Here is a 14060-nt window from a genome sequence, read left to right as displayed (position 1 = left end):
TATATACTATTATTATTAGTAGCATTATTATATACTATTACTATTAGTAGCATTATTATATACTATTCTTATTAGTAGCATTACTATATACTATTACTATTACTAGCATTACTATATACTATTATTATTAGTAGCATTATTATATACTATTACTATTAGTAGCATTACTATATACTATTATTATTAGTAGCATTACTATATACTATTACTATTAGTAGCATTATTATATACTATTACTATTAGTAGCATTATTATATACTATTATTATTAGTAGCATTACTATATACTATTATTATTAGTAGCATTATTATATACTATTACTATTAGTAGCATTACTATATACTATTATTATTAGTAGCATTATTATATACATTACTATTAGTAGCATTATTATATACTATTATTATTAGTAGCATTATTATATACTATTACTATTAGTAGCATTATTATATAGTATTGCTATTAGTAGCATTACTATATACTATTACTATTAGTAGCATTACTATATACTATTATTATTAGTAGCATTATTATATACTATTATTATTAGTAGCATTACTATATACTATTATTATTAGTAGCATTATTATATACTATTACTATTAGTAGCATTATTATAAACTATTACTATTAGTAGCATTACTATATACTATTATTATTAGTAGCATTATTATATACTATTACTATTAGTAGCATTATTATATACTATTACTATTAGTAGCATTACTATATACTATTATTATTAGTAGCATTATTATATACTATTACTATTAGTAGCATTATTATATACTATTATTATTAGTAGCATTACTATATACTATTATTATTAGTAGCATTATTATATACTATTACTATTAGTAGCATTATTATATACTATTATTATTAGTAGCATTACTATATACTATTACTATTAGTAGCATTATTATATACTATTATTATTAGTAGCATTATTATAAACTATTACTATTAGTAGCATTATTATATACTATTACTATTAGTAGCATTACTATATACTATTATTATTAGTAGCATTATTATATACTATTACTATTAGTAGCATTACTATATACTATTACTATTAGTAGCATTATTATATACTATTACTATTAGTAGCATTACTATATACTATTACTATTAGTAGCATTATTATAAACTATTACTATTAGTAGCATTACTATATACTATTATTATTAGTAGCATTATTATATACTATTACTATTAGTAGCATTACTATATACTATTATTATTAGTAGCATTATTATATACTATTACTATTAGTAGCATTATTATATACTATTATTATTAGTAGCATTATTATATACTATTACTATTAGTAGCATTATTATATACTATTATTATTAGTAGCATTACTATATACTATTACTATTAGTAGCATTATTATATACTATTATTATTAGTAGCATTACTATATACTATTATTATTAGTAGCATTATTATATACTATTACTATTAGTAGCATTATTATATACTATTATTATTAGTAGCATTATTATATACTATTACTATTAGTAGCATTACTATATACTATTATTATTAGTAGCATTATTATATACTATTACTATTAGTAGCATTATTATATACTATTATTATTAGTAGCATTACTATATACTATTACTATTAGTAGCATTATTATAAACTATTACTATTAGTAGCATTACTATATACTATTATTATTAGTAGCATTACTATATACTATTATTATTAGTAGCATTATTATATACTATTACTATTAGTAGCATTATTATATACTATTATTATTAGTAGCATTACTATATAAAATTACTATTAGTAGCATTATTATATACTATTATTATTAGTAGCATTATTATAAACTATTACTATTAGTAGCATTATTATATACTATTACTATTAGTAGCATTACTATATACTATTATTATTAGTAGCATTATTATATACTATTACTATTAGTAGCATTACTATATACTATTACTATTAGTAGCATTATTATATACATTACTATTAGTAGCATTATTATATACTATTATTATTAGTAGCATTATTATATACTATTACTATTAGTAGCATTATTATATAGTATTGCTATTAGTAGCATTACTATATACTATTACTATTAGTAGCATTACTATATACTATTATTATTAGTAGCATTATTATATACTATTATTATTAGTAGCATTACTATATACTATTACTATTAGTAGCATTATTATAAACTATTACTATTAGTAGCATTACTATATACTATTATTATTAGTAGCATTACTATATACTATTATTATTAGTAGCATTATTATATACTATTACTATTAGTAGCATTATTATATACTATTACTATTAGTAGCATTACTATATACTATTATTATTAGTAGCATTATTATATACTATTACTATTAGTAGCATTATTATATACTATTATTATTAGTAGCATTACTATATACTATTATTATTAGTAGCATTAGTATATACTATTACTATTAGTAGCATTATTATATACTATTATTATTAGTAGCATTACTATATACTATTACTATTAGTAGCATTATTATATACTATTATTATTAGTAGCATTATTATAAACTATTACTATTAGTAGCATTATTATATACTATTACTATTAGTAGCATTACTATATACTATTATTATTAGTAGCATTATTATATACTATTACTATTAGTAGCATTACTATATACTATTACTATTAGTAGCATTATTATATACTATTACTATTAGTAGCATTACTATATACTATTACTATTAGTAGCATTATTATACACTATTACTATTAGTAGCATTATTATATACTATTATTATTAGTAGCATTACTATACACTATTACTATTAGTAGCATTATTATATACTATTATTATTAGTAGCATTACTATATACTATTATTATTAGTAGCATTATTATATACTATTACTATTAGTAGCATTATTATATACTATTATTATTAGTAGCATTACTATATACTATTACTATTAGTAGCATTATTATAAACTATTACTATTAGTAGCATTACTATATACTATTATTATTAGTAGCATTATTATATACTATTACTATTAGTAGCATTATTATATACTATTATTATTAGTAGCATTACTATATACTATTACTATTAGTAGCATTATTATATACTATTATTATTAGTAGCATTATTATAAACTATTACTATTAGTAGCATTATTATATACTATTACTATTAGTAGCATTACTATATACTATTATTATTAGTAGCATTATTATATACTATTACTATTAGTAGCATTACTATATACTATTACTATTAGTAGCATTATTATATACATTACTATTAGTAGCATTATTATATACTATTACTATTAGTAGCATTATTATATAGTATTGCTATTAGTAGCATTACTATATACTATTACTATTAGTAGCATTACTATATACTATTATTATTAGTAGCATTACTATATACTATTATTATTAGTAGCATTATTATATACTATTATTATTAGTAGCATTACTATATACTATTATTATTAGTAGCATTACTATAAACTATTACTATTAGTAGCATTACTATATACTATTATTATTAGTAGCATTACTATATACTATTACTATTAGTAGCATTATTATAAACTATTACTATTAGTAGCATTACTATATACTATTATTATTAGTAGCATTATTATATACTATTACTATTAGTAGCATTATTATATACTATTACTATTAGTAGCATTACTATATACTATTACTATTAGTAGCATTATTATATACTATTACTATTAGTAGCATTATTATATACTATTATTATTAGTAGCATTACTATATACTATTATTATTAGTAGCATTATTATATACTATTACTATTAGTAGCATTATTATATACTATTATTATTAGTAGCATTACTATATACTATTACTATTAGTAGCATTGTTATATACTATTATTATTAGTAGCATTATTATAAACTATTACTATTAGTAGCATTGTTATATACTATTACTATTAGTAGCATTACTATATACTATTATTATTAGTAGCATTATTATATACTATTACTATTAGTAGCATTACTATATACTATTACTATTAGTAGCATTATTATATACATTACTATTAGTAGCATTATTATATACTATTATTATTAGTAGCATTATTATATACTATTACTATTAGTAGCATTATTATATAGTATTGCTATTAGTAGCATTACTATATACTATTACTATTAGTAGCATTACTATATACTATTATTATTAGTAGCATTACTATATACTATTATTATTAGTAGCATTATTATATACTATTATTATTAGTAGCATTACTATATACTATTACTATTAGTAGCATTACTATATACTATTACTATTAGTAGCATTACTATAAACTATTACTATTAGTAGCATTACTATATACTATTACTATTAGTAGCATTATTATAAACTATTACTATTAGTAGCATTATTATATACTATTATTATTAGTAGCATTACTATATACCATTACTATTAGTAGCATTATCATATACTATTACTATTAGTAGCATTATTATATACTATTATTAGTAGCATTACTATATACTATTATTATTAGTAGCATTACTATATACTATTACTATTAGTAGCATTATTATATACTATTATTAGTAGCATTACTATATACTATTATTATTAGTAGCATTATTATATACTATTACTATTAGTAGCATTACTATATACTATTATTATTAGTAGCATTATTATATACTATTACTATTAGTAGCATTATTATATACTATTATTATTAGTAGCATTACTATATACTATTATTATTAGTAGCATTATTATATACTATTATTATTAGTAGCATTACTATATACTATTACTATTAGTAGCATTATTATATACTATTATTAGTAGCATTACTATATACTATTACTATTAGTAGCATTATTATATACTATTACTATTAGTAGCATTATTATATACTATTATTATTAGTAGCATTACTATATACTATTACTATTAGTAGCATTATTATATACTATTACTATTAGTAGCATTACTATATACTATTACTATTAGTAGCATTATTATATACTATTATTATTAGTAGCATTACTATATACTATTACTATTAGCATTATTATATACTATTACTATTAGTAGCATTACTATATACTATTATTATTAGTAGCATTATTATATACTATTACTATTAGTAGCATTATTATATACTATTAGTAGCATTACTATATACTATTATTATTAGTAGCATTATTATATACTATTATTATTAGTAGCATTACTATATACTATTACTATTAGTAGCATTATTATATACTATTATTATTAGTAGCATTACTATATACTATTACTATTAGTAGCATTATTATATACTATTAGTAGCATTACTATATACTATTATTATTAGTAGCATTATTATATACTATTACTATTAGTAGCATTATTATATACTATTATTATTAGTAGCATTACTATATACTATTATTATTAGTAGCATTATTATATACTATTACTATTAGTCGCATTATTATATACTATTATTATTAGTAGCATTACTATATACTATTACTATTAGTAGCATTATTATATACTATTATTATTAGTAGCATTACTATATACTATTATTATTAGTAGCATTATTATATACTATTACTATTAGTAGCATTATTATATACTATTATTATTAGTAGCATTACTATATACTATTACTATTAGTAGCATTATTATATACTATTATTATTAGTAGCATTACTATATACTATTATTATTTACCAGGTCAAAATTGGTACTCATTTTATCAACCGTAGAAAGATGAAACGCTGAGTCGGCCTTGCCGGGTTTCAGGCCTGTGATCTACAGATAATACAGAGATTGCAGCAGCAGCAATCGCTTAACCCGCTGAGCTATCTTATCAGCTAAGTGTAAGTGTTAGAGTTGTGGTTAGGGTAAAGCTAAGGTTTGGAATAATGCAAAAATGTGGGTTATGTCATGAACTATGTAATTTGTGGCAAGCTGGTGATGGGGTTCGAGTTAGGTAGGTTCATTCCTATTTATTTAGTTTTTTTCTATTGAATCACATTAACACAAAATGCTTAGTGCACGGAAGGGTTAGTGTTCCGTATGGGTTCAGGGTAGAGTTCTTTTTTTTTATTGTACTGGTTTATTACAAACCTTAGACATAGACATATACAAGTTCATTTAATCATCATAATTACACATAAACATCTAATTAAATCAAATATCAGAATACAACTTTAGTGCTAGCTTTAAAATGGTTAGTTCATTGTACAGTCCCCAACAATCTTTGACTTGTTTTGCTTCATAGAATTCATTCAGAATCTTCAGTCAATTTTAGGACCTTTAAAAAGGTTACTGGCCCAATTATTAGCGTAGTAGGCTGTCCCCTGAACATACAGTACCAAAATGACAAATGCAGTATTTCATGCACATAATCAATAACACATTCAACACGTGTCTCAACCAAAGCCGGATAGAAAATACGTGCATCAGTGTTTCAGCCACCCGCCACCCATCCCCCTCGCCCACCCCCCCACCATGATCTACACCTGGTATTTGCTCTTAGTCTCCTAATGCGAAGAATGTCATGTCACTAGTGGGGGTACGATTGAGAAGAGCCTCATTATTCTCGCATCTGGACAGTGCATCACATAGCTAGGTAATACACCTCTTTTTCTGTTCTCCATACTGAGGTCTGCATCCAGACTGTAAGAGCTTCTTTTTCTCGCAGGTTGCTATCCAATCCATATAAAAAAAAATGTTCTCTTAATCATATCATAGTTTGAATTAAAATCGTACACTAATATATTGTTTTTCCTAACAATGTCATGACATCTTTTTAGGGTTGTAATTAGAGTTAGGATAAGGTTTAGGAATGGAGTTAGGGTGATTGTGGAGGTATCATTAGAGGTTTGGATCATTGTTAGGGTTTAAGCCTTGTGCTTACATGTATTTAAAAATATCTTTTTTTGGCGACCTTATTACTGGCAACATTTTCACCCTTTGTGTGTTTTGAATGACTACTTTTTTTAAGACGACATTTTGTGACTCCGTTTTGACATGACTCATTTTCTAGGGGACATCTTCACATAGAACCGCATTATGCAGCTAAAAGTCTACTTTAAGTGAGCCGTTACTGTCTCACATCACACTTGGCATCACAAAGGTGGTGTCCCACTTCACGCTGGATGTTACAGAATGAGTGTATCCCGTCCCACTAGACATTATACATTTCTGGTACCACAGGTAGACTGACCACACATGCAGAGTTGTCTCATCTGCACCTCCTCACCCGTGCACGAAGATATCTCCAGCCGTGACCTGCTTGGGCCGGCGTGGCGCACAGGCCGCCATGGGGTAGGCAATGCTGTAGGACAGCAGATTAAAGGCTCGCAGTGCCAGCAGTCGCTTCTTTGGGCACTGGCAGTTGCAGCTGAAGAGGAAGTCGATGCCCATCACAGTGCCGTTCTCATCCGTGACTAGCAGGAAGTAGTCTAGATGCAGTAGGTCTTCTTCTAACAGGGGAGAAAAGGAGCAGTGTATTACGAGCAGATAACAAGCATTGCACAAGAGGGTGTGACAAAGGCAGACCTCTGACACCGTCCCAAAGACAGAAGGATGATCTGTCACAGCAGCCTATCAGTGCATTGCCACAGCTGTTAGTCACCTGGAGGTAGGAAAAAGTGGGAGTTGCAAAGCTCCCTCCAAACATATGGCTGTATTCAGGCTTGTTGAGGCAGGTGACCTACGAACTCAGGGTCCTTCGGAGCAAAACAAGGACTTTACTTAATGAGGTAGGCCTGGTGTCTGAGGCCAATGGGAAGGTTGTGTCTCCAATTGACCTTGTCAAGTCCCAAGACACAGAGAAAAGGAAGGCCTAATGGACCTGACCAGATTTTCCCAGAAGGTGGGGCTGGAGGGTCCACCCCACTGCACCTCGTCCACCACAGAAGGTCTCTGTGGCTGAACCTCACACCCAGAGAGGAGACAATTACAGATACAGTGTGATACCTTGGGCTTGCAGGTCTCAACTGTGGACCTGAGTGAGATTCCTGCACACAGTGTTCATCCAGATGCCTGGGGGCAAATATGCAGCACTATGGAAGAGAACAGGGGAGAGCAACAGGAAGCAGAGCCTCAGAGGTGTGCAGCAGCGTGGAGCCGGTGGCAAGGCTGCACTTCAGCCTGACTTCAAAATGGACCAGGGGCCATTCGATGACTCAGGACGCAGAAGCCCATGAAAGAAGGGACACATATGACGGATTAACTAATTTACCAATCCAAAAGCAGAAGACATGATAGAAAGACTCTCAACTAATCCAGGAAGGAGAGACATATTCTAAGTAAGGAAAGGGTCTTCATAAAACTGTTCCTTGGAGCATTTCACAACACTGCATAAGAATGAGAGGCAGGCCAGAGGGCGAGATCAGGAGCAGATGGTTGTGGACCAGGCCAGAGAGGAAAAGTGGAAACAGTGCCATTGCAGCCATCACTATGACAGGAGAGATAGAGAGAAAGAAAACCAAGAACCAAAGTCCATCATCAGGAACCTTAGAATGAACCTAAAACCCGGAAGAAGGGCTCTGAGGTCATCTGAGAGGTTATCCCCTCACCTATGGCATATATGAGGAGGTTTGCCAGGGATGTTCTCAGTTGCATAAAAAGAGAACACTGCTTGCCAATCAGAAGGCGCCATATATTGTATTGAGTGTGAGGAGGGCAGCACTGCTCTTAATGATAGGAAGAAGGGCACTATAATCCTTATTGAGAGAGTGACATAGGCACCATGTCCCGTATTCACATGCATTGGGGAGGTACCAACCAAGCAGCTGGCAGGGAATTTGTGCTTTACTATGGACCGCCATGTTTCTTTCCCTGCTCTGGCCCCTGCCCACCTGGCAGCCACTCACTTGCTACCCTCGATCCCCCAGCCTCCAGTCTACATGGAACCGGCCACCCGGTCTCCACTTTCCTACCTGTACGGTCTCTTCATAAGGTGACCTGTTCCCACTGCCTCCATAGAGAAGGAATGTTTATATCTATGTCAGTTTGCAGTTTTTTAAAGGGAATTCGCTTTAGCTTATCCTTAAAAAAAGCCATTAGCACCACTGCATGCATGTCTATGATGCTAATAGCTATATGTACCTCGGTGGGAGGCTTTACTGGCCGGAAGTAGTTGAGGGACTCCTGGAAGGCCTTTGCTTCGCTCAGGCCTGTAACCTTGGATCTTGGGGGGGTAAAGCCCCATCCTCGGTGTATATTCCTCAACTAGTGAACTGGGCATTACAACCCAACAGAAGGAATAAATGAGCCAAGCACTATCGTCCTAGCTGGATTACTAATAGTCAGCTGGGCGCTATATATCCTTGTGACGAGGAAGTGTGGAAAAATAAGTAAGGGGCTAGGCGCTATACCCCTTAGACTGTGTTTAGTTCAGAGTACCTAAAGATGAAGTTACAAGACTGTGTTATTAGTCTCATCCCCACAATTGGAGGCTAGACTGTTTCCAAGGAACTCTCAGCTGTGTTTTAAATAAACCCACAGACCATGGGCACTTATCATAAACAAACACCAATGTGTAACTAAACTTATTTTAAACCTTACTTTGTGTGTTGCAGTTTAGTTCAATGTAACACATCAGAGAAACACCAGACCTTATCTGACTTCAGCAGGTGCAAGCATGGATAGAGCTGACAGAACAGGAAGCACGTATGCATGGCACACACATTGGGAAAAACAGTGTGCGGCATAGGTCAATAGCTTTCCTAGTGTAACTTCGATTTAACAGGAGTAGTGTCGGCAGGGGGTTGAGGTGTTTCAGTCTGAATGTCCTCCACCTAAGCCACACGTGAGCTAAATTACTCTTTCTGTGTTGCATAATTTATAATCCACTCTAAGCTTTTTTTCGATGGTAGGACGACCCAGGCGGTAAGGGGTTTACGGCAGCGTAAACAGCGCCGACCCTTACCGCCTGATTACGAGGTCCCTTAGCGCCATGGAGCTTTTAACACCTGCTTTTAGCAGGTGTTAATATCCATGGCGCTAAGGGACCATGGAGTTAATTACGCCACCGTAATTTACGGTGGCGTAATTAACGCCTTCCCCACTCCCATTATGCCCTATGGGGCAAAATGGGAATGGGGAAGGGTAAATGGGTAAATGGGGACTTACCGCCCCGCCAAGGTCGGAATGGGGCGGTAAGTCCGCCAACCACCATGGCGTAAACGTAGTTTACGCCATGGTGGTAAAGTCACGGCCCAGGCGGTAACTTACCGCCTGGGTCGTAATGAGGCCCAATGATCTGCTTTGGAACAAGTTGGTCCAATTCACATTTTGCAGCCATGTGTGCGTCTGCGGTATGATGACTCTGGCATTTTCTTTTCTCTGCTGTGAGGGACTCTGTGGGCTGTTATTTTGGCACAATCTCAGTTTACTATTGTGATGATGATGATTGTTTGATCATCATCAGATCACGATCAGTGCACAAAGTAGCCCAAAGAGAACCTTACAATCTTCGACATCAAAACATGCTAGAACAGTTTTTTTAATGGATGCCATGTTCGACCAATGAGAAATGCTGTGTTTTTAGGGGAATTTATGATGCATTAAAATGAGAAGAAAGGTGACCTTTAGCATGCAGGCACTGTTCCTTAAAGTGTTGCTTCACCAACATGGCACCTGTCTTAATCAATACAAACCACCAATGAATTTGGCGTTTCCAGCACTTTGTGAAAGGGTCAAGCAGTGAGAGAGAAAATCGTACCAATCACAGAATGCTTTACAGATGGTGAAGGAAAGTGAATAAAGACCAATGTAAGTGATTCAGGTTGTACAATTGATCTCATAGTATGGCACGATGTCATGCTTTTCTGGCTGTCTTGCTAACTTGGCCCACCTGTTTGTAATGGCATAACACACTTTCCATATTAGAAGCTACATCATCCAGAAGAGAGGAGGGTGTGTGAGCGCTGATTGTTATCAGAAGGAGAATGTATATTCACCAACTTCCACACTACATTGTTCCTCCCTAAAACCACAGAAAATTAAGTGCACTTAGTTTGGGGTCTTCCCCAGAATGTCACCTACCTTCCTCCTCTTCTCCATCGTCTTCCTCCTCCTCTTCCTCACCCGTGAGTCGTACAAAGCTGATGAACTTGTCTAGGTCTTCCAAGCTGAGGGCCTCCTCATTGTAGAACCTGTCCTGTATCTGCTGCTCTGGGTTCTTGACACGGAAGCTCAGGCTGTAGTTCCGGAGGACGTGCACCGTCCAATGTGACTGGTCTACAGGCAGCTGCTTGATGGTGGCTTCTAGCCGCAGCCGCCTCTCAACCGCTTTCTGCCCTCGACCCCCTTCGTGATCCATTAGATACTTGCGGTACCAGCTGAAGAGCAGCTCAGAGAAGTCCAGGATGGCCTCTCGGTATCCGGTCACAAACTCCATCACTGGAAACAAGAGTGTGTTAAATCTAGTAATGGAAGGTTGGTTTAAGCTACCAATGTGACACAAGAGCTTTAAAGCCACTGGGCCTCATTACACGGTAGGCGGTAGCCATGGCGCTATTAGCGCCATGGCTACCCCCTTATTGAATTCCGGGTCGGTGTTCCTGGAATAGGGACTTACCGGGTCATTCCGACCCTGGAGGACCCGGTAAGTCCCCATTCCGGGAACCAATCCCCATTCCCATGTGAGCCCCGATAGGGCTCAATGGGAATGGGGAAGGAGCTAATAACGGTACTGCAATTTGCGGTACCGTTATTAGCTCTGAAGTCCCTTAGCGGGTCCCTTCCATAACACCCGGTAAACCCAGGTGTTAACGCTAAGAGACCTCGTAGTAGGGCAGTAAGGGATTTCCGGCAACGATGCCCTTACCTGTGCGGTAAACCCTTACCGCCGAACGTGTAATGAGGCCCACTGAGTTTTTCATAGGTTTGAATAATAAATAATACATTGGAGCAAGAAGATAGGAAGAGAGTGTTGGATTTATGAAGGGAGGGACCGGTGGCAGGAAAGAGTGAATAAGGAAGCAGAGAAAGAAGAGACAAATAAGGCTGGTGGACTAATGAAGACATGGGAGTAAGGCAGATCGGAGTGATTATGGGAGCAAAGGAAAAGGTCACCAAGGAATGGCAGATGGAGTGAGAGAATTTGGGAAATGCAAAAAGAAGGAATGATGGAATAAAGGAATAAAGTGGTTAGTTGATGGCTGAATGAGGCAGGAGGGGACATGGGAAATAAGCAGGATGGAATGAGTAAGTGGAAAAATAGAAGAGCAAGATATGACAAATGGAGGAAGGAAAAAGTTAAAGGGGCAGGTTGATGGGATAGGGTATGAGGCAGAAATAAAGGATATGATAGGGCAGGGGAAGAAGACCAAATTTAGGGGGAAAAGGGCTAATGGGAGGTGAATGAAGGAATCTGATAACAATTGGGGTGAGTATGACTCTATATGTTGAGACACATCAGACTAGTTACTCTACAAAGACACAGGGCCTCATTACGACCCTGGCGGTACGGGGTAAACAGCGCCGTAAAAGGTGCCGGCGCCGTTTACCCCGTACCGCCTCATTACGAGGTCCCCTCGCGGGACCCAGGAAGCAACGCCTGGTCAAACCAGGCGTGCTTACCGGGTCCCGCGAGGGGAAGAGGGAGCAAACAACGGCCCAACTCGTAATGGCCTGTTGTTTGCTCCCATTCCCATTCAGCCCTATTGGAGCTGAAATGGGAATGGGGAAGGACCGGGTCCTTGGAGGGAGAAATTACCGGGCCTTCCGAACTCGAAATGGCCCGGTAATTCCTCATTCTGAGAACCCGGACCCAGACGCGATTTCGGCGGCAGCCATGCCGCCAGTAGCGGCATGGCTACCGCCGAACTCGTAATGAGGACCACAGTGTTGAAGGCGGCATGGCAACAGTACAAGAGGACAATTGCCAGAATTCTCAGTCACACTACCAAATGGGAGGTTCCTCCTGCAGGTCGGAGAGCTGGCAGTAACTTGCAATAGAGACCAGGAGCAGCCTGCACTTGAGCACAGGTAAACGACATATAGGCAACATGGAGGGACTCAGTCTATTATCAGCTGAGCATGGTGCTCTTTACAAGTAGACCTGAACTCTTTCCTGCCAACTAAGCTGCATTAGCAAAAGCAACAACCTCAACGGTAAATGAGGAGAATGCTTAGTCCCCCAGAGGAGGCACTAAAGGCAAAGCACACTGGGCCAGCCTGCATTTAGGCTGGCTGTGGAGGATGCGTGCTGATTTCATTGTAGCTACAATATGTAGTCTATATAAGGTCTCACACAGACCCTTCTGCCACTGAACCTGAGCTCTAAGGTGATCTGGTAAGTGGTTGCATTGACCAATTTAGTGGATCCACCTAGTTGAAGATTGAGTTGTGGCTCCAATCTGTGGCAGTGTAAATAGCCGTTCGCTAAATGAGAGGCCTGGTGGTTAGGGTTCCTACAGCAAGGTTCCAGCCATGGGCTTGTATGCAGGGGAAGACCACACCCAAGGTGAGAGGGCAAGGAGGGGGATACATTAGTATTGGCAGCTCTACACACTTAATGGTGTTTGTACTCTGAGGTTTACAAGTTAAGAAACAGAGCCCATAGAATGGTATCAATAACTCTACCTTTCCTATCCTTACTATGAAAAGGCATGTTGTAATGAGGGAATATATTATCAAATTAAAGTATGAATTAAATAATGTAAAGTGAAAGGGAGCTGCCTTTGATTTAGGGAATCTAAGGCCAGTTTAACTAAAGAAAAGTAAAAGTGGACTGATAACCCACCACCAGTACATGGCACCTGTGAACATCAGAACCTCCTCATCGATCAGAGACCTACCATCAGACTCCTGAAGGATCTGCCAACCATCAGGAGATAGCACTTAGGGGCAGATTCATGGAATTAATTTGTGCCACGCAAGCGTCCGAAAGCGTGCGAATCGCAGCGAAAGTGGGCGCACACGTCATGAAACGGGGTGCGCTACGCGCACATAGCGCGGCGCACATAACAAAAGTGGGCGGAACACGGGGGAGTAACACGCGGACTGGG

The 14060-nt window shown here is 35.0% G+C and overlaps 1 protein-coding gene across 1 annotated transcript in view; it reads right to left on the bottom strand.

The window, feature by feature from the left end:
• ZMYND15 (zinc finger MYND-type containing 15) overlaps window positions 1–14060 on the bottom strand; it is a 349574-nt gene that overhangs the window by 290620 nt on the left and 44894 nt on the right. Inside the window, exons 2-3 of the mRNA XM_069612228.1 lie at window positions 11092–11448; window positions 7298–7520 (exon numbers count right to left, since the gene is read on the bottom strand). Coding sequence (XP_069468329.1) covers window positions 7298–7520; window positions 11092–11446 — 578 coding nt within the window. The 5' untranslated portion in view covers window positions 11447–11448. The remainder of the gene's footprint in view (window positions 1–7297; window positions 7521–11091; window positions 11449–14060) is intronic.

The sequence above is a fragment of the Ambystoma mexicanum genome, chromosome 1p (genome assembly GCF_040938575.1).
Source record: "Ambystoma mexicanum isolate Mex_15411 chromosome 1p, UKY_AmexF1_1, whole genome shotgun sequence".
NCBI lineage: Eukaryota > Metazoa > Chordata > Amphibia > Caudata > Ambystomatidae > Ambystoma > Ambystoma mexicanum.
The sequence above is the reverse complement of the archived record's forward strand: the minus strand, read 5'-3'. Positions and strand labels throughout refer to the sequence as shown.